This window comes from Pteronotus mesoamericanus, unplaced genomic scaffold, assembly GCF_021234165.1.
Source record: "Pteronotus mesoamericanus isolate MK-2021 breed Mesoamerican mustached bat unplaced genomic scaffold, CSHL_Meso_final scaffold_167, whole genome shotgun sequence".
NCBI classification, from domain to species: domain Eukaryota; kingdom Metazoa; phylum Chordata; class Mammalia; order Chiroptera; family Mormoopidae; genus Pteronotus; species Pteronotus mesoamericanus.
This window is the reverse complement of record NW_026555308.1, coordinates 37,864,133-37,888,486: the sequence shown is the minus strand read 5'-3', so window position 1 is coordinate 37,888,486 and position 24,354 is coordinate 37,864,133. Positions and strand designations below refer to the sequence as shown.

Here is a 24,354-nt window from a genome sequence, read left to right as displayed (position 1 = left end):
TTCCAGTTAAGAGTCTGGCTTTGGAAGAAGCTATCACGTGACTTGCATTCAGTAAACTGGCTTCAGGCAGCTATTAAAACAGCACCCTTGAGTACCATCACATTCCCTACCCTTGACAGGTGTCCCCACTTAAAGTTCTGGCACCTCAAATCTGGCAGCCACCGTCCTGTAAGTAGTGTACTTCCTTTATATGAAAGAGTCTTGGAATTAATTTTAAAATTTTCCAACTGTACAAAGTGCTTCCTCAGAATCAAGGTTTTCTAAGTGGCCCTCTTAGTTCCTGATCACCTGCTGGTCTTTGACTAAACTCCTATTCTCACACCACGTTTCTCCTTTTTCTTGTGCCTTTGACTACCACCTGGTTCCAGCCACACTTGATCTGCTTCCCCTTGCCTGCTAGGTTTGATGTGTGGCCTCCACGCCATGTTCTGCAAGCTTCCTCAGGACCTGGGCTCCAGCTGCTACCTTGCCATTTAGCCCCAGCTGCCAGTCTCCCTGGGTTCCCTGGCTTTTTTCACCAACCCCAGCACTCTGCAACCCACAGTGACTGAGCCAACTGTGGTAGGAGCCCAGAGCCCTAACTGCAGGGGAGGCGGAACCCTAATTCTTGACAGAGGCAGCCTATTCTCCTTCGCAGCACTAATTCCTCCGCTGCCTCTAAGTGCACAGACTTAGGGACGGAGGTCTTGGTGCCCTCATCTCCCTTGTAATAAATGGGACAGAAGGGAAAGCTCTCTTGAGTGAGGATCACTGCATTTCTTTTTGACAAATCTGCTTTTAGAGCTCTGGAATGCCTAGAATTCCTCAGCCACTTGACCATATCCTTTTAATCATATCCATTTCATTTTTATCAGAAACATTTATCTGGGTATTGAATAGAGATTACAATACAAGTCAAGTCAAATTGGCTTGTTAAATAGTGGGTTGGCCAAAATAATCCATTTAGTTTTTTCTGTAAAATAAAAGACACATTCTTCATTTTTACCAGTTACTTTTACTGATTTGGATATTTTAAGTATTTTCGATATCTCCCACATGTGTAATGTTGACTGTTCTCAATGTCTTGATTTGATCACTATCACCTCCAACTGGTCTACCCAACCATGGAGCATCGTCAAGTGAGAAATCTGCAGCACGAAATCTTGCAAACCACTTTTGGCATGTTCAACTCAGTTACAAAACCTTGTCTATACACTACACAAATTTTTTTTTTTTAATTCCAGTTATGTTTTTACCTTTCTTGAAATAATAAAGCATAATATGCCAAAAATGTTGCATATTTTCTTCCATCTTCAATATTAAAATGGCTACACAAAAATTCACCAATTTTTTAAATGCACTTCAGTATGACAGCTGCCACAATACAATCTAACAATTGATTCGAATACATTCAAGACCACTAAGTGCTACCAGAGCCATCTTACGGGGAAAAAAAAAAAAACAAACACCCAACTTTTTGGTCAACCCATTAAAATACTCTTTCCTAGGAACATGTGATCAAAAGCTGAGAGCAGCTGCAGAAATGTATGAAGGGAAACCCCATGCAAATGGTGGACCTGGGCTCAACTCCCAATTCCACCATTTATAGTCTGTATAATCTTCTAAGTTTTTCACCTCTTTATGCCTCAATTTCTGCACCTATAACATGGACCTAATAGAACGTATTTCATAGGGTTTTAAAGAAAGATTTTATTTATTTATTTTTAGGGAGAGGGGAAGAGAAACATCATTGTGAGAACACTAATCATTTGCCTCTTGCACACCCCAAATGGGGACCTGGCCAGCAATCCAGGCGTGTGCCCTGACCAGGAATCAAACCGGTGACCTTTCAGTTTGTGGGACAACACTCAACCCATGGAACCCAGCAGCCATGTTTGGGAGAAGAAACCCAAGCAGGCACACAGGCAGGCCCTGTCCAAGAGAACTGAGGTGATTTCCTAGGCCATAGCCAGCACTGATTTGCCAGCTGTGTGACTGAGCCAGCGTGGAAGAGGATCTTCCAGCTGTAGTCCCAGACACAGGTCTTACCCCTTGAGTTCAGCCTTTAAACTGCAAAATCACTAGCAAGTAAGACTGTTGTTTTAAGTCTCTAAATTTTGGGGCAGTTTGTCACACAGCCAAAAAGCCTCTTAAATCAGTTCTTCAAATTCTATATTCATAAAAAGAGAAAGGGAGAGGAGAGGCATGGTGTTCATTCAAACATTTCCAGGACATCTACTACGTGCCAGACTTGGACAGGTCTTAACACTGCCCTTCCGGTGCTTATAGTCTGTGGCTAAGATAGACATTAAACACCTCATTACAATGAAGTGGATTCTACAGAGACAGAGGAGGATGAAGAAGTTTAAATGGGTATGGGAATAGTAGATGATCACACAGGCCCTTCCAACTTTGATAGTGTGTAACTTGACGAAGACCAGTAAGGACATCTGTGAGATGGCCACTTAGAGATAGTCATACAAGATAGTCTATCTAGGGAGCAATTTTCTCCCATATAAATCAACTTCTTAGAGTATCAGTGAAGATGTGGAGTTTCAGCAGCTACCCAGCATGTAAATTTGTAAAAGCAGGGAGTTGCCTCTATAGCTTACAGTCAGGAGTGAAGTAATTTTACGAAAGAGGCTTTGAGTAATGTCATAAGGAGAGAGTTAGGGAAATACAATTTCCAGGGCAACTAGGGTTTCAAAATAAATCGTGATGGGAGAATTTCATCTGTTCATTGTTTAATGTTTAAAAAGGCAAAAAATATAAAGTAATAGCTTCAAACAATGTGTTCTTTGAGTCAGGAAAGAATATTTTTTCACTCCCAGAGGTTTTCGTTATTGCCAGAAAAGAATAAACTCTTAAAGGTAAATTTTTATTTTACTACACAAATAGATAGCTGTCTACCAGACAAGCATATTGAGTGGACAGCTAATCTGTAAAACTGAGTAAATGTAAGTCATACTCTGATGATGATGCGCCTTAAAGACATCTTCTTCCCAAAGTCTGAATTACTCTAAGAGTCAAGAGATGTGATTGTGAAACAGGGGTAAACTATGCACTGGTCCCACAGGTTTTACCAGGACAAAGAGAATTAACTGCTAACCGAAAATCCATGAAGATGAGGAAGAAGATTTAAATTTAAGAGCCTTCCCTTGACAAGGTTTGGGAGAACTTAGTCTAATGCTGCTGACAGTGTGTCTGTTCAGCTTCTTGACTGTGGAGGAGGAAGACTGAACTTTCTAAGTACTTTTGATTTGGCTGCTGTTGAAGTCCTTCCTTAACCTCCCATTAGAAAAAGAAAAACAGCCTTTGAGTCTTTGATAGGCACAGCTAACAGCCAAGGGGAAAAAGAACGGCCAATTCATGCTTCTTAAATATTCCTTTTGAATTACCTTTGTTAATGCTAAAGAATAGCGTGCTGTGGTTAAAGAGTCCAGACTTGACATAGGCCATTTCTGGTCAAGGATAAACAAAAATGTTTCGAATGTCCATAGGCAGAGGGCATTTTATTATCTCTTATAATCATCTCACAGGATCTTGAACAGCCATTGTTCAAACTAAAGACACAAAAGGAACACATTCATGAATTTCCTGTTTTCCATCTTCAAGTTCTCACACATGCAAAATACCTCATTCCCAACACCCAGCCTCTCCTACCTCTCTTGTAACCAAGTCTCCCAAGAGCGTGGCAGGCAGAGGTTTAACACCTGAATTGTTGACCAAAGCCTGCTGCTCTCACGAACAGGTCCAGCAGACTACAACTAGAAATGGATTCAAGCCAAATCCCCTTGTTCAGGATGTTATAAAGTCAGTGTCAACATTATTGTCAAAGAGTCGGTGACTCCTGTGGCTACAGGACCCTTGCAGGCAGGCTAAGCTCACAAGCTCACAACGCCAATAAGGGGGGCCTCTTGTTTATAACACGCAGGATAATGCTGGGCCTTTTTAGAGTTTTTCCTGCCCCTGAAATGCCTGGTGAACATCAGGCTGAATCTGACCCCAGGGTGACCTCCAGGTGGTGTCGAGTCTCCTGGCCCATCAGAGACATGGCATTAAAGAGGCCCCTGAGGGGTTTTATTAGCTCTGCTTCCAGGTGAGGAGGAGGAACCAACCATCAAAAGAGGGTGACACCTTTGCTCTCCAAGATGTTAAGGCAAAACCAGTGTTTAAGAGAGAACTTACAGTGAAAAGAAGAAACTCTCCTTAAAACCAAAGGCCTAAAGTGGGAGATACAAATGAAGTGTATTGGATCCGTGGCTCCATATGAATACTGATCTACAGATATTATAGAACAAGCAATGACTACTGCCCATGATAAATTGAACTAAGATTCAGGGTCCACAAGGTATGACCCTCCCCCCGACATCTCCCTTTGCCTTACAAATTCTCTTTATGCATACCGTAATTTAGACTACATACAAAAGCTAAAAATAACTACCGTTACAGTCTGTTGCAACTACTCAGTCTGCAGGGAAGCTCGGATTGGGGGGATGGAGGGGTAACTGAATCACTGAGCCTAAAAAGAAGGCTCTAAAGGTGGTGAGAAATGAATATGCAAACACTGAGAAAAAGGAGAGTATTTGGTAAAGGACATGGTTGGGGCAGAAACTTGTTTATTTCCTTAGGGACAAAACTACATCCTGTAATGCTGAAATATTATTGCTCTAAGGAGTGGATAAACAGGGCACACGAGGCACGGGATGGAGAGTTTTACCCCCTACCCGTGTTTTATAGACAACTCAGTTAATCTAATGTACTCCCCGACCGTGCCAATACTATTAAAGTCAATCCAGGTTTCCTCTCTCTCCATTCAGCCTTCTAGCCACATTTGTCCTTAAATCAGTGATTCATTTTTAAACAGAGGTAACTGAACAGCACAATTCAGGTGGAAGTGTGAAAGCTGCCAGATAGAAATAAACAATGTGAAGGGCCCTCGCCAAGACTCTCCGCAAGATTTATGCCTTAAGTTTTTTATTTTTAAATGACCTTAGTAGACAATTCAAAAAGGCTTCTCCTTCAATAGTGTTAGTAATGGAGCAGAGTCCTGGGTTCTCTTCTGATCTGAAACCTCTCCCTGCATTTAAAATGGGCAAAAATCACTTAGGTCTTCTGGCCGTTCCCCCCAAGTCCCGTTTTTCAGTAGAGCCCTACTCTCTGTTATCTCCCATCTTCTACATCACAAGGCAAAAGCACCGGGAATAGGAAATACCTCTACCTCATTCGGCCAACACCTCAAAATGCTATTTCAAACCCCAGCAGGCACTGCACACCAGTAATATCATGAGAGCACCAGGCTGGGGCCAACTGCATTCCCTGCTGGATACCAGCTGTAGACCTACTCGGTTGGTTTCCCGGCTCCACTCTCCCGCCTTCCCCATCATCAGCCCCGTAACCCCCGTGAGGACTCCATCCTTTCATTTTCCCTTCACGGTGAGTAATCTGACATCACCTCTATCTGCCTTCCGGCTGTTTTTATAAGGGTCTCCTTTTCTTCCCCTTTCCTTTCTTCAGCTATACTCACGAAGCACAGACTATTTACTTTTGCTCCCAGAAAGGGATCAGTGACGGTGCTAAGAGTAAACCAGGAAAGTCTGTAGACACCAATCTCACTCAGCCTTTCTCCTCTCTGAGCACCCGCTTCTGTAGGCTTCCATCACTACTTTTCAGGTTTTCAAAGCCTTGGGGGCAGGGGGTTTGCCCCAGGCATCCCTAAAGTCATCAAAAAGGTGGCTTTGAGCATCTTACCGTTCACATGTTTGCATACCGTTTGAAGTAGCCTTTAATTTCAAAGCAGGTCTCAAACACTCAAGTGAATATGTTACAGTGAGAGCCAGGAATTGCAAATGTGCTTGCCTCAAAGACTCAGGAGTTCAGTCCCGGGCAGGAAATAAAGTTCTAAGTGGCTTTGCCGTGCTTCCTCCACCCCCCGGCCCCTCCCCAGCGCGAGTCATTCATCGCCGCCGCCGAGACCACCTTGCCTGAATTTAACCAAACGCATCGCACGTGGGAGCCAAGTGCTAGATTTAATAATCCAATGAGTTCCTCAGCCCCACCAAATTAGTTACCACCGGCTTAAGCTCAGCTGGGATCCCCATATATTTTGCGAATACGAAAAGGAAATGTTGTACATAAATTGGGGGAAATGAGTGGGAAGGGACAGGGGACCCAGACAGCGGAGAGTAAAACGCCTCGGTGGCGTGGTGAGAGAGCTTGTATCTTTTTTAAGCCACTCGTTTCAGACAGAAATATCAAGCCAGTTCAGGTCATTTCCTGAGTAACACTACAAGTTAAAACAAGATCCAGAAAATCTATTAATCTTTAATTGCGCTGCCTCCAGAATGTGAGTGCGAGGCGGGTGGGTGTAGGGCTGGGGTAGTTTGGGAGCGAGTGGGGGGGGGGGTTGTCGAAAAACAAATGCCTCTGAAACCAGAGCTCCCAACCTCAGCTGTTTCTTACCTCACTCAGCTCGGCCGAGGAGTCGTTTCCGTATTTCATGGCAACTCCAGAATTCATGACTGCACTTTTCAGAGCCGAGCTCCTCCTCCTCCAGGTCTCGGAGCTTGTGAGTTAGACTTAACAGGCTCGATATCCACTGCTTGGTCGCTCCTGGCACATTTTAGTCTACACAGCCATTTTCACCCAGGACAGTGGTGAAGCCCCAACGAAGGATGCTAGTACTCCTAAAAGGAACAGAGCCAGCTCGCGTTTCACCGACGAGCCATTGCTGCAGGAGGCTGGGTGGCGTGGCGCGCTCGCAGCTGCAGCAGCGGCCGAGCCGGCGCGAGGACCCGCCCGCGCGCCCACCGCCGGGTCCCGGAGCAGTGCCACCCTCCGCGCCGCCTCACCGCTCCTACGAAGCCTCGCCAACCCCCATGACCAGGTTGGAGGGCACCTCCCAACAGGATCCCACGCCCTAGAGGGCTTCGTCGAGCTCCCGAAGAAACCCGGGCGGCTGGGCGAGAGAGATCCGCTCCTCCGGTTCCTGGGAAGGAAAAAAAGCTAGAGAGAGCCCGAGCGGGGCTGCACTTCACGCCGAAGTTTCCCTTTTGAATCGTCTGGAGTTGTAAGTGGTTTCTGATTGAACACAGCTGTCTAGCTGCTGGCTACGGGGTGCGCGGAGGAGGCGGGGCTAGAAAGAGAAAAGGGGGAAAAAAGCCGTAGGAGGCAGAGCAGAGGAGACCAAGCGCGGAGAGCTCTCCACGTTAGTGATTACAGGACTCAAGTCCAGAAGGGAGAGGACAGAGGAATAGCCACCTGAGTAATTGTGCAGAAAAATTAGAAACAAAAACAATTCCCTCCTGGAAGCCACTCTCCACGATTCAATAACGTCAGGACAAATCTGAACACTGTACATCAGGCCACGGCTGTGCACTTCTCATGGTACATTAAGATTTTACAAGAGTGTAGGGCGGCTATTTTCCCTGATCAGTCTAAAGTCAACACTGAGGGTGTAAATTCACTGTCAAACTCCCTTTCTGTCGCTGGAGGCAGAATACATTTTCTGCATGTCTATAATAAAGATTAAGATGCCCTATCCCTTGAAAGATGTAAGACAAGCTCGAGTATCCTATCGTCCTCAATCCCCACATGGCCCTTAAAAATATTACATTTCCCATCCTCTTCAACCCCCAGACCTTTTAAAATCTCACTGCTCATCCGAGCAGAACTAGATTTGTATCTCTGGGGCTTGGAGTATGAATCAGAAAAGATTTAAGGGGCTGTTATACCCTGTGGACTCCTGGAATCAGCCTTCCTTCAGCCTTGAGTTAAAAACATTGGCGGCCGGGGGTGGGGGATGCCGATTTTCCCTCCGTAAAGGTTAAAATCTCACTGAACTTGAGGTGCACTGAAACATGTCTGATCCTTTAAAACAGTAGCTCTGTGGGATTGCTTATGACTCCTCATCAGTCTCTTTCTACACAATGGGAACAAACTGTCTCCACCCCCAATGACAGACCTTGGCATTTCCTGAAGGCTTCTATGAAAAAGCCATTGTATTGTAAATTTTGAAAGTATTTTTTTAAAATCAAATAGGATGTTTATTTTGCTCTTTAAGAAGGGGGCAAAGAGTTTGATATTTGCATATACCTTCTTTCTCATCTGCCTTCTTGTTGGGCTCATTCATTGTCTGATGGAGGTACTACTGGGATGAAGGAGAGTTTGCTGCTTGTTTTTGGAGCCTTGGGACCTACCTTCTGGGGCAGTGCCAGACTAGAGCACATTGGGAGAAACTCTTCTGCACGGGGAGAGGTTGGGAAGCCACATATTTTACTTATTTATTCATTGAAGCCTATTGAGAACTGACTGTGTCTTTGAAGATGGATGTGGTGAAGAATATAAAAACATAAAGAAGACTCAAGCACTAACCTTGCCAATATGGTGTTTAGAGTCTCTTAAAACATAAATTAAAAAAAATTTCTAGATAGAAAATGACACTAGCTGTAAAACCAGTACAAATGAAGATCTACTGCAGTCTGAAAGAGGAAATAGGATTTTGGCTGGGCTGGATTGGAGAAGAAGATTCTGTAAAAGGAATCTTAGGAGAGGCAGTATGTGAGATGATCTCTGAAGAGTGGCTGAACCCAGGAGAAACAGGGAGTAAGGACAAGTATGCCAGGCAGTGGGACTATTGTGAGAGAAAGTGTAGTGGAGACTGGAACGGGGAAAGCACGTGTGGGGACATTCCATGCCGGAATAGAACGTGGATTAGAGGGGTGAGTTGAAGCCAGATCATGGACAGTTTTGAGGATGAGACTAAAGAAATGGGAAGTCTGACAGACAACGGAGAGCCACTAAATGTTTTTGAGCACAGAAATAACAGGAATCAGAGCTGTGGTTTTAGACATTACAGTCGGTTTGTAGCATATCCATGAATAACTAACACAAATTCAAATAGACTAGTGCTGAGTATTTTTAAAAACACCTTTTTAAAGAAAGTAGTTGAGACGTTTAAAGAAACATATTTTTCATACTAGATGGCCCCTGAAACCAAGCAAATTACTTAATCCGGTATTCAACCAAAAGAAATATGTTCCAAAAGTGGGGGGGAAATTGGCAGTGTTAAACTTATTAAGAAATAATATATCTGTAGATTCTACTTTATGGACAATATAAGGCATTTTAAAGAATAATGTTGATTATATGGGGTTTCCTCTTCAACAATAACTTCAATACTTAACCCCCAATGTAAGATGCAATTCCACTACAATCTGGCAGCAGTAAATATGGTAAATTGAAAGTGGGAAATGGACTTGCCCAACAATCCATGAAGAGGCTGCAAGGGCCAGTTTCAGTTGGTACAATGGAAATGGACAAGAGGGGGCAGATGTGACATTCTATAAAAAGAGAGTAGACAGAAACTATAGTGGAAAGAGAAGAACATGAAAATGTCTTGCAGATCTAGAACTTGTCTGAATGGGATTTGTGGCAATGTCTCAAAAAAGGTGGGGGGGGGGGGTTCCAGAGGAGAAAGAGGTTAAGAAGGAAACTATGTTTGGCCTACCACAAGTTGGAGGTGGCATCTGGATGTTCAAGTGAAGATGTTACCAGGAAGCTTAAAATGCAGCTGTAGAGATCAGTCAGGGTTGAGACAGAGATGAAGCTTTGCAGTTAACTCTATTAGAATAATAAGTGAAACCATGAAATGAAGTATGGTTGCCAAGGAACAGAGGACAGAGAAAGAAGAAGTGGTCTGAGCACTGTCTTAAGGAAGGTCTTTTTCATGGAGACACAAGAATAAAAGAGGAAATGGTGGAGAAGGCCACTTATAGAAATAGGAAGATAATCAGGAGAACTCTGAGTCTGAGAGTCTGAGGGAGATGCTATCAAGGTAGAAGGGGCGGTATCACAAATATATGCTACAGAGTAGGCTTGAGAGGGAGGAGAAGCCTGAAGACTGATAAAAGTCCATTTTTAGACATAAATGTCCTTCAAAGGTAAATTTCTACAAAGCTAAGGAGACAGAACCAGATTCTTCAGGGAATGAGAAGGAACTGGGGTAGTAGCCATGCACTACACTTTCCATAAATTTGATGGTGATAGGAGGAAGTAGGAGAGGGAATAGTTTCTTAGAGCAAGTGAGCAATGTTGAGTAGAGGGTAGAATAGGCATATCTGTAGTCTGTGGCTAAGGGAACACTAGAGATCCTGAGAGAGAAGGGAGATGGAACGAAGTTCCTGAGAAGGGGAGGAAGGAAACGGCCCAGGACGTTCCGTGAGATTAGCTTTGGAGTAGGCTTTGAGAGGAGGAGGATGCCAACGCTCCTTCCCAGAAGATGAGGAACAGTTGGGAGAGCTGGAGAATGTATAGACTAGTAAAAAGAAGACCTCACAGATACACAATAACTAATAGCACTTATCTAAAGAGTTATCTAGTCCTGGCCAGTGAAGCTTAGTTGGCTGGGTGCCATCCCGCAAAGCAGGTCTTCAGTTCAGTTCCCAGTCAGGGCACATGCCTGGGTTGCAGGCCTGGTCCCTGGTTGGGGGCGTGCAAGAGGCAACCAATTGATTTTTCTCTCACATCAATGTCTCCCTCTCTCTCTTTCTCCCTACCTTCCCACCTCTAAATAAATAGAAGCTTTAAAAAAAAGCAAACAACTTATCTAACATCCTCTGTGTGCTTGCAGAGGAGTGATTGTGGATGGGTAATGAAAGCTAATGATAACTTAAAATCAGATGTTAACTTAAGGAAAGGAAGACCACAAATTGTCCATACAAGGAGCATAGAGTATTTATGATACCCACTCCTGGAACTGTTCACCCATAGGTTAAAGGCTGGTGCAACACACCGAAAACCAGTGGTAAGAAGAGTTTCATGCAATAAGGGGAAGCCCATATCAGTTGTCTTACAATCTAAGATTCCATGAAATGAAGGTTTTTTGCTATAATTTAAATGTTTTGTGATTTTTTTTTTTAACCTCTTAGTCTGGGAATCTCTACTATCAAGAAAGCACAGCTACTGCTGTAGACAAGAATGCAACTGAGTCAATATTTTAAGTACATTAGAAATGCAAGGAGCTCCTCAGCTTGTCATCTCAAGCACACCAAAGGGGAATACAGCCCTAGGTGCATTTCCAATCTAATAAGAAAAAGGTCTCAAGATTAGCACTCACCATAGTTTACTAAGTGTGTAAATGTGCGTGCCTACAAATCCTTTCATAATGTGGCTGCCTCTACATGATCCCTCGAGAGCAGCTTCTCCAAGTTCTACTTCAGCGGAGTAGGCTCCTATCCAGGAGGACGGGCAGGAGGTGGCAGGGGAATTTATCAAGATTAGGGAGCAAGCCTGGGAGAACGAGGAAAATCTCCTTTCCGACCTGGCGATAGATGTCCTGGGGCCTGGCTTCCCCTCCTTCCTGGGCCTTATCTTCTCCAGAGGCTCGTTTCTTCTCTTCTGGTCTCTAGGGGAAGAGGAGGCTGTGAGCAGTCATCCTGGGAAAGCAGAAGTTGCCTTTTGGATGACTGGATGGGTCTGCGCACCAACTGCACCCTGCAGGCACACTGGCATTGCCTTTCTTTTTGCCAGGGGCAGTCTGGTCCCTCTATGTGTGACTGCTGACTGCAGTGATTTCTACACAGCAGAGATTCAACTCTGGGTCTCGTCTGTACTCTGTACTGGTAATAACATCAGATTAAGTGAAGCAATCTTGGGTGAAAGTCCTGAACCTCCAGTATTAAGGAAATTGACTGAAACTTTGGGACTGGCTGACCTAAGCCTGCTGTCTGCTCCTGGGTGTCGAAGCCTCCCCTGCCTGCATAGCACCCACTGCGCTGAGTCAGGCCTGCCCTCCTCCAGCCCACACAAGGGCCCAAACCCCAAAACTGCCTCCTTCTTCCTTGACTCCCTTCAACTAAACACAACATTGAGACCTCAGGTTTTACGAAGAAAGCAGTCTCGTTGAGCTAATTCACACAAAGGTGAAAAATACTCATAACCTCAACCAAGCCCAAAGTATTTGCATTGTAAAAAAGAGAATGCTTTGAAATAATGTTAAATTGGTGGGGTTTCCTGAAAAAGAAAATGACTTTTCAGGTGAAAGGAGGATTTCAAAATGCAGAGACAGCAGGAAGTTCTAGTCCTTTAAGTCCTTGAGGCTCATAAAAGTCAGGGAGCCCTCAAAATATACCCTCAAAAGAATTTCCTGCCCTAAATCTATAAGCCCACCTCACTCTCCCTTCCTCCTGAGTCCAGGAGTGCTTCCCCCTCTCAACCCCTGGGGCCCTCTGCTCAGTCACCAGACCAGCCCTTCTCTCAGGTTCTGGGCCAGACCCAAGTCCCAGTTGGGAGCCTATAGGACGCCTCAGTGGCCTGCCCCACCACAGACAGCCTTTGCTCCATGTGCCACAACATAAGGAATTCAGGAAGCACTGCACTAGATGACCTTTGTCTTGGTCTCTGTGTCCTCAAAGAACAACATTAAAAACCTGGAAGAAATCCTACAATCACCTAGCTCATCGTGGCCTCCCATTTTAGAGGTGAGGATACATAGGGTCAGCAAGTTTGTGGCACTCATTCAAAAAAAGAAAAGCGCACACTGTGTGTGGTTATTGTGTTGTGCCTTACGATTCAGTGGTAAATGGGACAGAAAAAAAATCCTTGCTTTCACAGAGCTAGCATGCTTGGTAGGAAATGATCAATAAACAAATAAAGAAGATAGTTACAGCATATCATGGGTGCTATAAAAGAATTCAAAAGAAGCTATGATGAGGGAGAGCAGGCTCCTTAAATGAAGCAGTCAGAGAAGGCCTTGATGAGGAAATAACCTTTCAGTATGAAGGTCAAGAAGAAGCCTACTAGACAAAGTGGGGGAAGATGTCTGGGCACAGGGAAGAGCAAGGGCAAAAATCTTGGGACAGAAAAGGGCTTTACCTTTCCAATAAATTTCCATACACTTCAAGTTTTATATTTAGTTTAAATTAAAATTAAAAGGTAGACAGTATGATGGAACATGATGAAAAAGATGATGGAGGACCCAGACCACGCAGGGTGTTTGCAGGCCATACATTTTACTCTGTGTGCATGGAGATGCCACAGGGAGACTTTAAGCTGGGGAGAGACACAATCCAATTTATGTTTTTAAAAGGTAAATTTAGGCCTGGCCGGGTAGCACAGTTAGTTAGAGTGTCATCCCCACAGGCTGTTCGATTCCCAGTCAGGGCACATACAAAAATCAACCACAAGAATGGATAAATAAGTGGAACAACAAATTGACATTTCTCTCTCTCCCTCTCTTTCTCTCTCTCCCTTTCTCTGTCTTTTCCTTTCTCTTCCCTTTCCTCTCTCTCTATAAATCAATCAATTTAAAAAAAGATAAATCTATTCCTATACAAACTTTACCACTAGGTAACCTAAAATGTAGACAAGAAAGTTCCTTCTCTATAGAAGTATTCCTGTGAATAAATGAAGATGAATTCGTAAACTGATAGAATTAGAATATCCTTATTATGCAACCCCTAATGAATTAATAAATTAGGTATAAAGCACAATGGATACTAATATCACAAAAAGACAACCAAACACATTACTTCTGATAGAATAATACAATACCACCTATGAAGCCATCTTAGCAGTTGTTAACATGAAAGAACATGTAACATTACATAGATACAATCAGCAAAATCCAGACTATAACTTTATAGGATAAGCACTCTGATTTCCTCAATAAATAAACTGCAAGGAACAAAAATATAAAAGTAAGCGAACAAGTCAGATTAATGAAAGCGGAGTCCTATAGGCACATAAAGCAATTACAATATGTGGTCCCTATTTGGGTCTTGATTCAAACAACCTGGCTGTAGAAAATTATGATATTTATAAGATATCCAAAAAGGATGTTTGATATTAAAAATTATTATTAATTTTTAATACATGTTAATGGTCTTATGGTTATACTGTACAAGAGTATCATTTACAGATATATATTGAAATATTTAGGAGTGAAATGATATGATGTATGGGATTTGTGTCAAAATATTAGAGGAGGCAAGGAAATAGATGTGGTTTTCAATGAACTGATAACTATTAAAGTTGGGTGACACCTATATAGGAATTCGTGCTACTCTCTGTCCAGTTGTATATATTTGAAAATCTTCATAACAAAAAATCCAAGAAAAGGACAATTTTGTCTTTATGTAAAGAATGGGTTGTAGCACCAGACAAGTAGAGCAGGGAAACCTGTTAAAGGCTACATTGCAGTTATCCAGTAAGAGAATGCCTGTGGCTTGAAACTCAGTGAAATAAATTAATGAACTTGAAATATATTTTTTAGATACAAGTGACCAGGACTTGGTGAATGATTGGATGCAGGTAATGAGACAAAGAGAGGAATCAGAATGACTACCAGTTTGGGCGTTGAACAATTGGGTCTGGGGAAGGACTGGGTTTGGGAGAATCCTGGATACGTTAGATTGGAGATTCCTATTCGACATCTAAGAGGATGTCAGTAGCAGTTGGATAAATGAGTTTTGGGTTCAGAAGAGAGTCAAGATAGACATGGATTTGGAAGTCATCAGCATACAGGTTATAGTTGATGTGGAAAGCCATGAGACACATGAGGTCATCAAGGGAAAGAGTAAGTACAAAGATGCAGTCCCAGGACTTAATTGCTAAGATGCTTGAATATTTCCAGGTTTTCAGAGAAAGAGACTCAGCCAGCAAGATCAAGCCAAAGCACCCGTCAAGGAAAAAAAAAACAACAAAAACTGAAGATCTGTTATCACAGACACCAAGAGACAAGTGTTTCAAGGAGAGTGGCAACCTATGAGTACTACTGAGAGTTCAAAAAGGTTGACAACAAAGACATGTCCTTTGGTATTGGAGAGGACTTTGAGAGGAGCAATTTCATTAAGTGATGGAGATGAAGAAGCTAGATTAGTGTAGCTTGACTACTAACTAGGAAGTGAAAAAAAATCAAGAGAGAACATGGAGACTATTTTTGAGAAGCATATTGCCCAAAACCTTACTACAGCTGAACTATCTGATGAGCTCTTGAACCAAAGTCCTAACTTCTACTGCTGAGCTTTAGTCCTGTTACTGTGACCCTTCAGTCAAGTTATCTTGGAGTCCCTAGGCTTGGACTAGAGACGCCGAGCATACTGGATTCCTCCCAAAACTGATAACTGAAGTCTGTTCCATCATGCTGGGTCTCTGCCTTATTGTTCATGAAACTGGCTACATTGCTTTTAGACCTAATGACTTAATGCTGTAAAATAGATGGAATGCAGTAGTTAATTGATTAGTCTGTGTTTAAAACTTGCTAAGAAAAAAAAGATACCTGAAAACTCTTTCCCGATTAAATATCACACACAGAACAAACAAAAATCCAGCCTTCTCCAACTGCAAAGATAACTCAGGCATTAAGAAACCACCCCTGTGGTGTTTGTCTGTCTCGTTAATCACATTCAGGAACTGCCTCACATCCAGCCTAGTCATTCTAATAACCTAAAATCATTGGCATCAATACCTCTGACATTATCAGTGGGGAATTCCTAGTTCAGACTCACTAACTTATGCAAGCATCACATAATGCTTCAAAACCTCTTTGTGGTCTAATAAGCTATTTTGGAACCCAAAACTTAGTATCTGTGTTATCTCGTCTTAAATATTCAGAGTATTTTTCAAAAATGTCCACTCATTTGCTCTCCAAATTTCTTTAAATTATATCAAATTATCTATGGAAATGAAAAAATAATCAGTGGAAATTAAGGATTTGGAAATCCAAGGCAGTTAAAAAAAAAGTTTTAAATTCTCCAAAGAGTACTTGCATGTGGTCAATCTCCTGGAGAGGAAAAAGAAAAATATACATTAAAAAGATGCATGAAAATAGATGTAGTGAAATATGGAAAACATGTTTCAATTAAATAAATTCCAAACGCCTGCCACTGTCATTTCTGGAGGTCTTTGGGAGGTTAAAACAGCACCATTCCATTACTGTCTTTTAGCTAGAAAATGTTGTAGCAGCTGACAACATTTCTCTTCCAAAAGGAGAAGAGAAACAATTAATATACTATAATGGCTCATAGACCTAATGACAAAGGAGGAAGTTCACCTGGCATTGTCCCAAGCTGATGGGAGAAGACAGATGACCTGAAGCACAGGCTGGGGAAAGCTGTCATCCTGGACTTTGAGTCCATGAAGGGCCAGTGCATGGGCTAAAATGGTAGAGTTTTCCTACCGGGACACATAGAGGCATGAGGAGCAGACTCTTTCCTATATTGATAAGTCAACTTCCCACTCACAGCCATTCTTAGCTGTTTTGCATGATTGCCACTTGAGGTCAAACGTTCCTTCCTAAGCAAATGCTCTTTAATTGGCACCTCTAGCCATGACCCTTACTGATGTTTAACATTAAACCCATTACAATTTTTTTATGTGACTCCCAGACACTTTCATCAAGTCTCGCCATCACCATAAATTATGTCTAAAACTGAGCTTTCCACCAAAAACCAGCTTTAATTTCAGCTTGCAAATTTCTGTCAAAGGAATCATAGTTTCCAGTCTAATAATTTTGGAGTCATTTTCAGTTCCCTTCGTCCTCTCCTTTTCCAGTCATTTAGCCCTTCCTTCTCTACTTCCTCTGCACTTTACTGCTGGCAGCATCTTCCAGGCCTCTTTATATTTGGTAGCTACAACTTCACGATATGGCTCAACTCCAAATCATTCTGCATATTCCGGTCCAGCTGTTTTCTCCAAAATACAGCGTTCTATCATGGCATTGTACAAGGAAATCTTTTAAAAGATATTTTTATACGGTTTATTGGGATATAAGTCACATATGTTAAAATAACCTTCTAATGTGTACAATTCAGTGGGTTTTTTTAGTATATTCACAGACTTATACAATTATCATCACAATCTAATTTAGAACACTTTCATCACCTCCAAAAGAAACCTATTTTCATTAGCAGTTCCTCCCCATTCATCCCAACCACAAATCTACTTAGCATCTGAATTGGTTTGGCTATTCTGCACATATCCTATAAAAGGAATAAAACAATATGTGGCACTTTGTCTTTGGCTTCTTTCATTTAGCATGCTTTCAAGGCTTTTCCATGTTGTAGCGTTTCAGGACTTCCTTCTTTTTTATTGCCAAATAATAGTCTGTTTTATGGTTTTGCCACATCTTGATTATCCATTCATCATTAAATGGGCATTTGAGTTGTTTCACTTTTTTGGCTATTATGAATGATGCCATGACTATCCATGAGCAAGTTTTTGTATACATATACTTTCAGTTGTCTTGGGCATATGGCTAGGAATGGAATTGCTTGGTAATAGGGTAATTCTGTGTTTAACATTTTGAGGGACTACCAAATTGTTTTCCAGAAATGGCTGCACCATTTCACATTTTCACCAGCAATGTTTGAGGGTTTCAACTTCTATACATCCTCACATACACTTTTGTATTTATGATTACAGGTATTCCCACTTTTCAAAAGTTCACTTTCCGCCATTTCACTTTTACATAAGACCGATATTAGTACCTATTTTCACTAACTAAAAGAAATCCGAGATTTTCATTTTTACCAAAAAACGGCAAAAAGCAAAAAATAGCATTCAGCATTTGTTTAGAGGTGAGCAGTTAAAGATGCAGCTCATGCTTGCCCTGAGCAGCAAGGGTAGCACCACCAAGCTCCTTCCCTGGGAATCAGATGCTCAGCACCCCAGCATTAAGCCACCATGACTTTGAACTTTGTCTGTGGGCATCTGTGCTTTATCTCAATTTATTTTGTGCATCTATTAGTAAAAAGTGCCCAGAGGTAATTGTTTCTTTGCTTTATGCCATCTTGGTTTATAAAAGGTTTCATAGAAATGCTCTACTTTATGAGGGGAAGAGGCTGTATATAAACATCCTAGTGGGTGTGAAGTTGTATCTCATTGTGGTTTAGATCTGCATTATCCTAATGATTGATGAGGCTGAGCATCTTTTCATGTACTTATTGGCTATCTGTATATCTTCTCTTGAGAAATGTCTACTCAAATCCTTTGCCCATGTTTAAATTGGGTTGTCTTTTTATTTTTAAGTTGTAAGAACTCTTTATTTACTCTGGAAATTAGGCTCTTATTGTATATAAATTGGCAAATATTTTCTCCTATTCTGTGGGTTGCCTTTTCACTTTCTTAATAGTGCTCTTTGAAGGACAAAAGTTTTTAATTTTGATTAAGTCCAATATATCTACTTTTTTCTTCTGTTGTTTGTGTTTTTGGTGCTATATCTAAGAAAGTATTGCTGAATGCAAGGTCACAAAGATTTATTTTCTTTTAATAATTTCATGGTTTTTGCTCTTATATTGAATGTATAATCCATTTCAAGTTAATTTTTTAAGGTAGTGTGAGGTAAGGATCCAACTTTGTTCTTTTATATGTGGATAGTCAGTTATCCTAGCATGATTTATTGAAAAGATTATTCTTTTCCTCATTGAATTGTCTTGACACCCTTGTCAAAAATTAATTGACCATAAATGCAGATTTATTTCTGGACTCTCAATTCTGTTTCATTGATCTATATGACTATCCTTATGCAGTATTACACAGTCTTGATTATTGTTGTCTTGTAGTAAGTTTTGAAATCAGGAAGTGTGAGTCCTCCAACTTTGTTCTTTTTCTGTATTGCTTTGGTTATTTTGGGTCCCCTGCCCTTCAATATGAATTTTAGGATCACTCTGTCAATATGCAAATGAGCCAGGTATGATTTTAATAGGGGTGAAAGGAATCTGTAGATAAACTTGAAGATATTGACATCTTAACAATATTAAGTCTCCCAATCCATAAACTTGGGATGTCTTTGTATTAATTTAAGTCTTCTTTAATTTCTTTCAAAGATGTTTTATAGTTTTCAGGGTACAAATCTTATATTTCTTTTGTTAAGTTTATTCCTAATTATGTTATTCTTTTTAAAGTCTACTATAAATTGATTTTTTAAAATTTCATTTTCAGACTATCATTGATAATGTATAGAAATGTAACTGATTTTTATGTGTTAATCTTGTGTCCTGAAATCTTGTTGAACTCATTTGTTAGTTTTAAAAAATTTTTATAGATTTCTTAAGTATTCCCTATATATAAAATAGAGTCATCCGCAAACAGAGGTAGTTTTGCTTTTTCCATTTGAATCTCAACACTTTTTATTTATTTTTCTTACCTAGTTGCCCTGGCTAGCACACGCAGTATAATGCTGAGTGGAAGTACAATGAGCAGATATCTCTGTCTTATTCTTGATCTTAGTGGGGGAAACATTGTTTTCACTATTAAGAATACTGTTACCTGCAGGTTTTTCATAGATGGTCTTTTTCTCCCCTGTTTTATCTCTCACTACTTGAATGGAAAATTTTTCTTTAGCCAAGGCAGTCTCGCTATTCTTACAATTGCCAAGGGTATTCCCACATCGATATCTTTTCCTCTTATTCCTTCTCCTGTCTGGAAAGTTAGCCTCATTTACTTATCTAAATCTTAACAGCTCTTTAAATCTTGTCCTAATATAATGGGGCACAGCCAGGGCCCTCTCTCCCGAAGGGGTATTTGTGGCGGGGTCCAGAGATTGGGGTGTCCAAGAAAAATATATTCTTCCCACCCCAGGGCGGGCCGCCATGGGGGATGGGAGCCTTGAGCAGGGCCATTGAGAGTCATTTTGTATGTCAATAGCAGGATAGCTTCATTCCTCATGCAAAAAAGGGTTATTTTGCCTATCACAAAAGCTAATCAGAAAGGTTAAAAAAGACTTAATACAGAATATAACTGGGAGAGAAAGTGGAGAGACAGGGGCCTGCAGGAAAGACAAAGGGACACAGACTCTGGGGAACAGTGTGAAGACCACGTGGGAAGAAAGAGGGGAGAAAGGACTCTTGCTAGTGGACCATGAGAAGGTGCCACATGGTTATGGATTAGGAGCTGGAGATCACAGCAAAGGGCCTACAACCGAGGGTCCCCAGGGAAGGGGGTTGTCGTCATTTCGTTAATAGCATCTGGGCATCCCCCCCACAGGTCCATTTGTTCGGTAACACTAATAGTGATCTTTCTCTTCTTTGAAGTACTTCAGCACTTCTGGCCTTGATGGCCCCATTAAAGGCTAAGCTATATAATGCTCCACTCAATTAGGTAAAGGGAGAAGCAGGCCTCGTATGGCTGTGTCAGTACTGGAAAATAAGAACAATTTGGGTCAAGTTGGTAAATAACCCCTGCCTCAAACCACACACAGAGTGTCCACTCTCTGGCCACTCACCACCCAGGCTGCCTTTTCTTATCCCTAGAAATCCACAGTCCTTTCCACAGTGTAGCAGCCACAGGGCTATTACTTGGAATAACCAGGGCTTTAGAACCTTCTTCCATTGCTCTGGCTAGTCCCAACTGTCAAGTACCCCTGGATAAAGGAGGTCTTATTTCTATTCTTTTTTCATATAAAGAAATTATTTTGGAGGGGAAAGGAGGGGGAGGGAGGGAGAAAGGGCGGGGGGAGAAACACCCATTTGTTGTTCACTTATTTATATATTCATTCGTTGATTCTTGTATGTGCCCTGACCAGGGATAGAACCTGCAACCTTGGCCTCTTGGGACAAAGCTGTAACCAAATGAGCTACCCAGCCAGGGAAAGGCCTTATTTCTTAAATGAAGACAGAATCAAGGAATACATTTCTTTATTAAAGAAACCCAATTACATGGTCCAATTAAACTATCCTCACACTTACAGAATTTCCTCACGCTGTGTGACTCAGCCTTCCCCAACACCCTTACTCCTCTCTGAACATGACACCCATTTAATGTTCCAAAGTCTTGACACTGCCAATCTTCCTTCCCTTCCCCTCCTTTCCCTTCCCTTTTCTTCTTTCCTGCTTGTATTTCATACTCATTGATCATTTTAGAATTTCATATTCCAGAACCAATCAGGCTCCAAAACTTGGGCTTATTTTCCCACTTACCAGGAACACAACCACTTGAAAGCACCATCAGCCTCTTGCTGGCCCTTCAGAGCCTGTTATCTCCAAGTCATGGCACAGGAGAAAGCTTGCACAGACCACTATCCAAACTAATAAAAACTACCCTTATTTTTCTCTCAAACCAAAAATACTGCTTTTGCTCTCCTTGTTCACATTGATCATGTTTAATCCTTTTCATTTGATATTATTTTTCAAGTACCTTCCATTACCAGCACCAATGATGCAGAGGGAAATGTATCACATGGGAAATAAAAGCTAATCTTAAAATGTACTGCGGGTATTAAGAGATGCTTAAGAGTATTAAACATATTCTTCATATGCTAAATACAGTTATTTATCTAGTGAGTGCTCAACAACTTATAGGTATTAGGTTGAACCTTATGAAATTGGCATTTTGTAGAATATAAATTGTAAATAGCGTTAATGTTATTTATAGTTCAACTTAATACTAAGTTCTGTGTCACAAAGCTGGTTCAGGAAAGTCATGTTTGAATTATGTTATGTAAATAATCTTAACAGCACTCAGAGAGATCATATGTTCTTCATATGACCTTTTTTAAAAATATCAGATTTGGGTGATTAGATTATTTCTCATTGTAAAGTGCCCAGACAGCACTGGACACAAAGTATACTCTCAAGAGATGAATCTTCTAATAAGTAGGAGAATCTACTTAACATTAATCATATTTGCAATTGGAAGACATAAAGGAAACTTGAGAATATTGCTTAAAATCCTTTGTAGTAATACTAACTGAATTACCAATAACAAATAATAAGAACAAAGGGGAAGATAAATTTATAGGCTTCATTGCTAGCAAAGGCTAAGCTGTGTAATGCTCCATTCAGTTAGGTAAAGGGAGAAGCAGGGCTGGTATGGCTGTGTCAGTATTGGAAAATAAGAAAAATTCGGGTCAAGTTGGTAAATAACCCCTGCCTCAAACCACACACAGAGTGTCCATTCTCTGGCCACTCGCCACCCAGGCTGCGTCAGAAATGAATTCTTGTAAGAGTTTAGTGTTCTCCTAGAGTTCATTTATTTCTGTCATGATCCAAGAAGTTCCAAGAGTGAGAGAAACTAAATTTCACATAGCCTACGTGAGCCCTGGCACATCTAATCTGCAATCTCCATGTTTAATTTACATCTGAGAAATGAATGAATGAGCAACTATAGGAATGTAAAAGGCAGGGTCATATAAACACAGTGCATAATTCTATTACACCTGATGTCCAACTCTGAACAAATAAACTCCTTCACATGTGCTGGCTTTGTATCAAAAAGGGTAAAATGAACTGCGCTTCCATCCCACAGTAGACATGCAGAATCTGTCAAACAACACAGCATTCGGCCCAACCCACTTATTTGAATGAATATATATATATATTCCCACGAAATTTTCATTTTAATAGCATTCCTTTTTAATTTAAGCAGAGCAAAGTGTAAATAAGACTGCAACAGATGCAAAAGTATAGTGAAAATGTCTTCTTGGACAAAGCTATTTCAGTGAAAGAAACTCTCTGTGACGTCTCCCTGATTCCTCCTGAGTTATTTAACCACCCAAATTAGATTCACTTCACTGGCTGTCTTCATCAGATTTCACAAAGCTGCAGACTATCCAAAAGAAATAAAAGGTGAGGGTTTTCCTTAAAGTAGGATGCTGAGTTTTGAACACATTCAGATTAAGTGAAGAAACTTGATTAAACCCACAATTCAAGATAATGATGAACTGAATCCTGGAACTCAGCTGCCTGACATACTTTAGCATATGAATTAAATTTTCTGTTAGCTAACTCACTTAAAAAAAAGTGTATTCAAACATTTCCCTTCAGGGAATTGGTCATATGTGGAATTAACAGACTCCTGGGTCCACATGAGGCTTGCCTTGCAATTGCTGAGTTTGTTGGAAAAGTGAGTTTATTGCATTATCTTAAAATGGACACTGGGAAATTTATTTGAGCATTTGACATTCTAATGAACATGTCTATTTAACCAAATGTGCCACCATGCACATGTATACAGGTGTACCAACAGTTGTTTTCATGAGTGATAAGAGCAAAAAAAGGCTGTGTATGGCCAGATGCTAAAGAAGGCACTTCAGATAAGGAGGCAAGTGCATGTGTTGACGATAGGGAAAGAGAGTCAAGACATGTATCGTGGATCTTTCTAAGTATGTTCACAACCTTAGCAACATGTTTTCCATAAAACCTTCATCTCATGAAAAATGGGTTCATAGCATATGGCCATGTAAATTGTAAATACATCCACATGTCTTTGACAACACTGGTGTGGATGGGCTGATGAAGATGCAAACAGGGAAAGGTATACTGGTAAGCTGGCTACCTCACAACACCCAGACGGCCCAGAGATCCCAGAGCCATTTTACGAACATCAAAAGGAAAAATATGATCAGAATATAATTCCAGCTTTCAGATTTACAGTCTTGCAGACTTAAGATTTTATATACCTTAAATATCACAAGATGCATCGGGAGACATCAGTGCTTTGTACAACATATAAGAAGGACAAAAGGGAAGCAAACCAATTATAAAGAGGTGGAGGCCAGATAATTCCCAATTATTGATGCCATACTGTAGGGAGAGGCTCGAGATGGATTTGTTAAGGAAATTATATGATGAAGTTTTGAAGAGTTTAGTTAGCTGGAAAGGAGCTATATTTTGAGTGCAGTCTTCTCTCAGTTACTGCATGGGATTGGTTCCAGGACCCTATGGATACCAAAATCCAAGGATGCTCAAGTTGCTTATATAAAATGGCATAGTATTTGCATACAACCTATGCAATTCTCCTTTATACTTTAAATCATCTCTAGATGATTTAAATCTATACCTATAATACCTAATACAATGTAAATTCTATATAAATAATTGTTATACTGTATTGTTTAGGGAATAATGATAAGAACAGTATTCTATACATGTTCAGTGCAGACACAGCCATAGTAGGCCTAACTACACAGTACACATCAGCAATAATGTAACATTGTTTTCTGAATAGAATATCTTTCATCCCTGGTTGGATGAATCTGCAGATGCCAAGGGCTGACTTTACATTTATTTTTTAAAGCACTGTACTACATACTTTATATATATAGTATCACTGTTACTGCCATTTTTGAGAGGAAGACAACAAAGGCTCAGAGATGAAATAACTTCTCCAAAGTCACAAAAGTACTAAGTGCCCAAACAAATATATAAATTTGAAGCCCAACTCACTGGATCCCAAAGCCTGTCCTTCTTCCACACAAGTGCGTATTTACCCCGGCGCTTTCATGTCCCACCTTTCCAACTTCTGCCAGACCCTGTACCATCTGTGTTATGTTCTACTTAACATTTTTCTCTAATCCATAGATTTATACTTTAAAATATTTATTTAAAATGAACAGTTTTATAGTACTATTATTAAGGGAAAATAATTATAATTTGACTT

The 24,354-nt window shown here is 40.9% G+C and overlaps 1 protein-coding gene across 2 annotated transcripts in view; it reads right to left on the bottom strand.

Moving 5' to 3' along the window:
• MCC (MCC regulator of WNT signaling pathway) overlaps positions 1 to 24,354 on the bottom strand; it is a 405,074-nt gene that overhangs the window by 258,663 nt on the left and 122,057 nt on the right. The window contains exon 1 of one of the 2 annotated variants that reach the window (XM_054589957.1): positions 6,442 to 6,939. The exons of the other annotated variant lie outside the window; for it this stretch is intronic. Coding sequence (XP_054445932.1) covers positions 6,442 to 6,498 — 57 coding nt within the window. The 5' untranslated portion in view covers positions 6,499 to 6,939. Of the gene's footprint in view, positions 1 to 6,441; positions 6,940 to 24,354 lie in introns of those variants that run through there. 2 annotated transcript variants of the gene reach the window in all.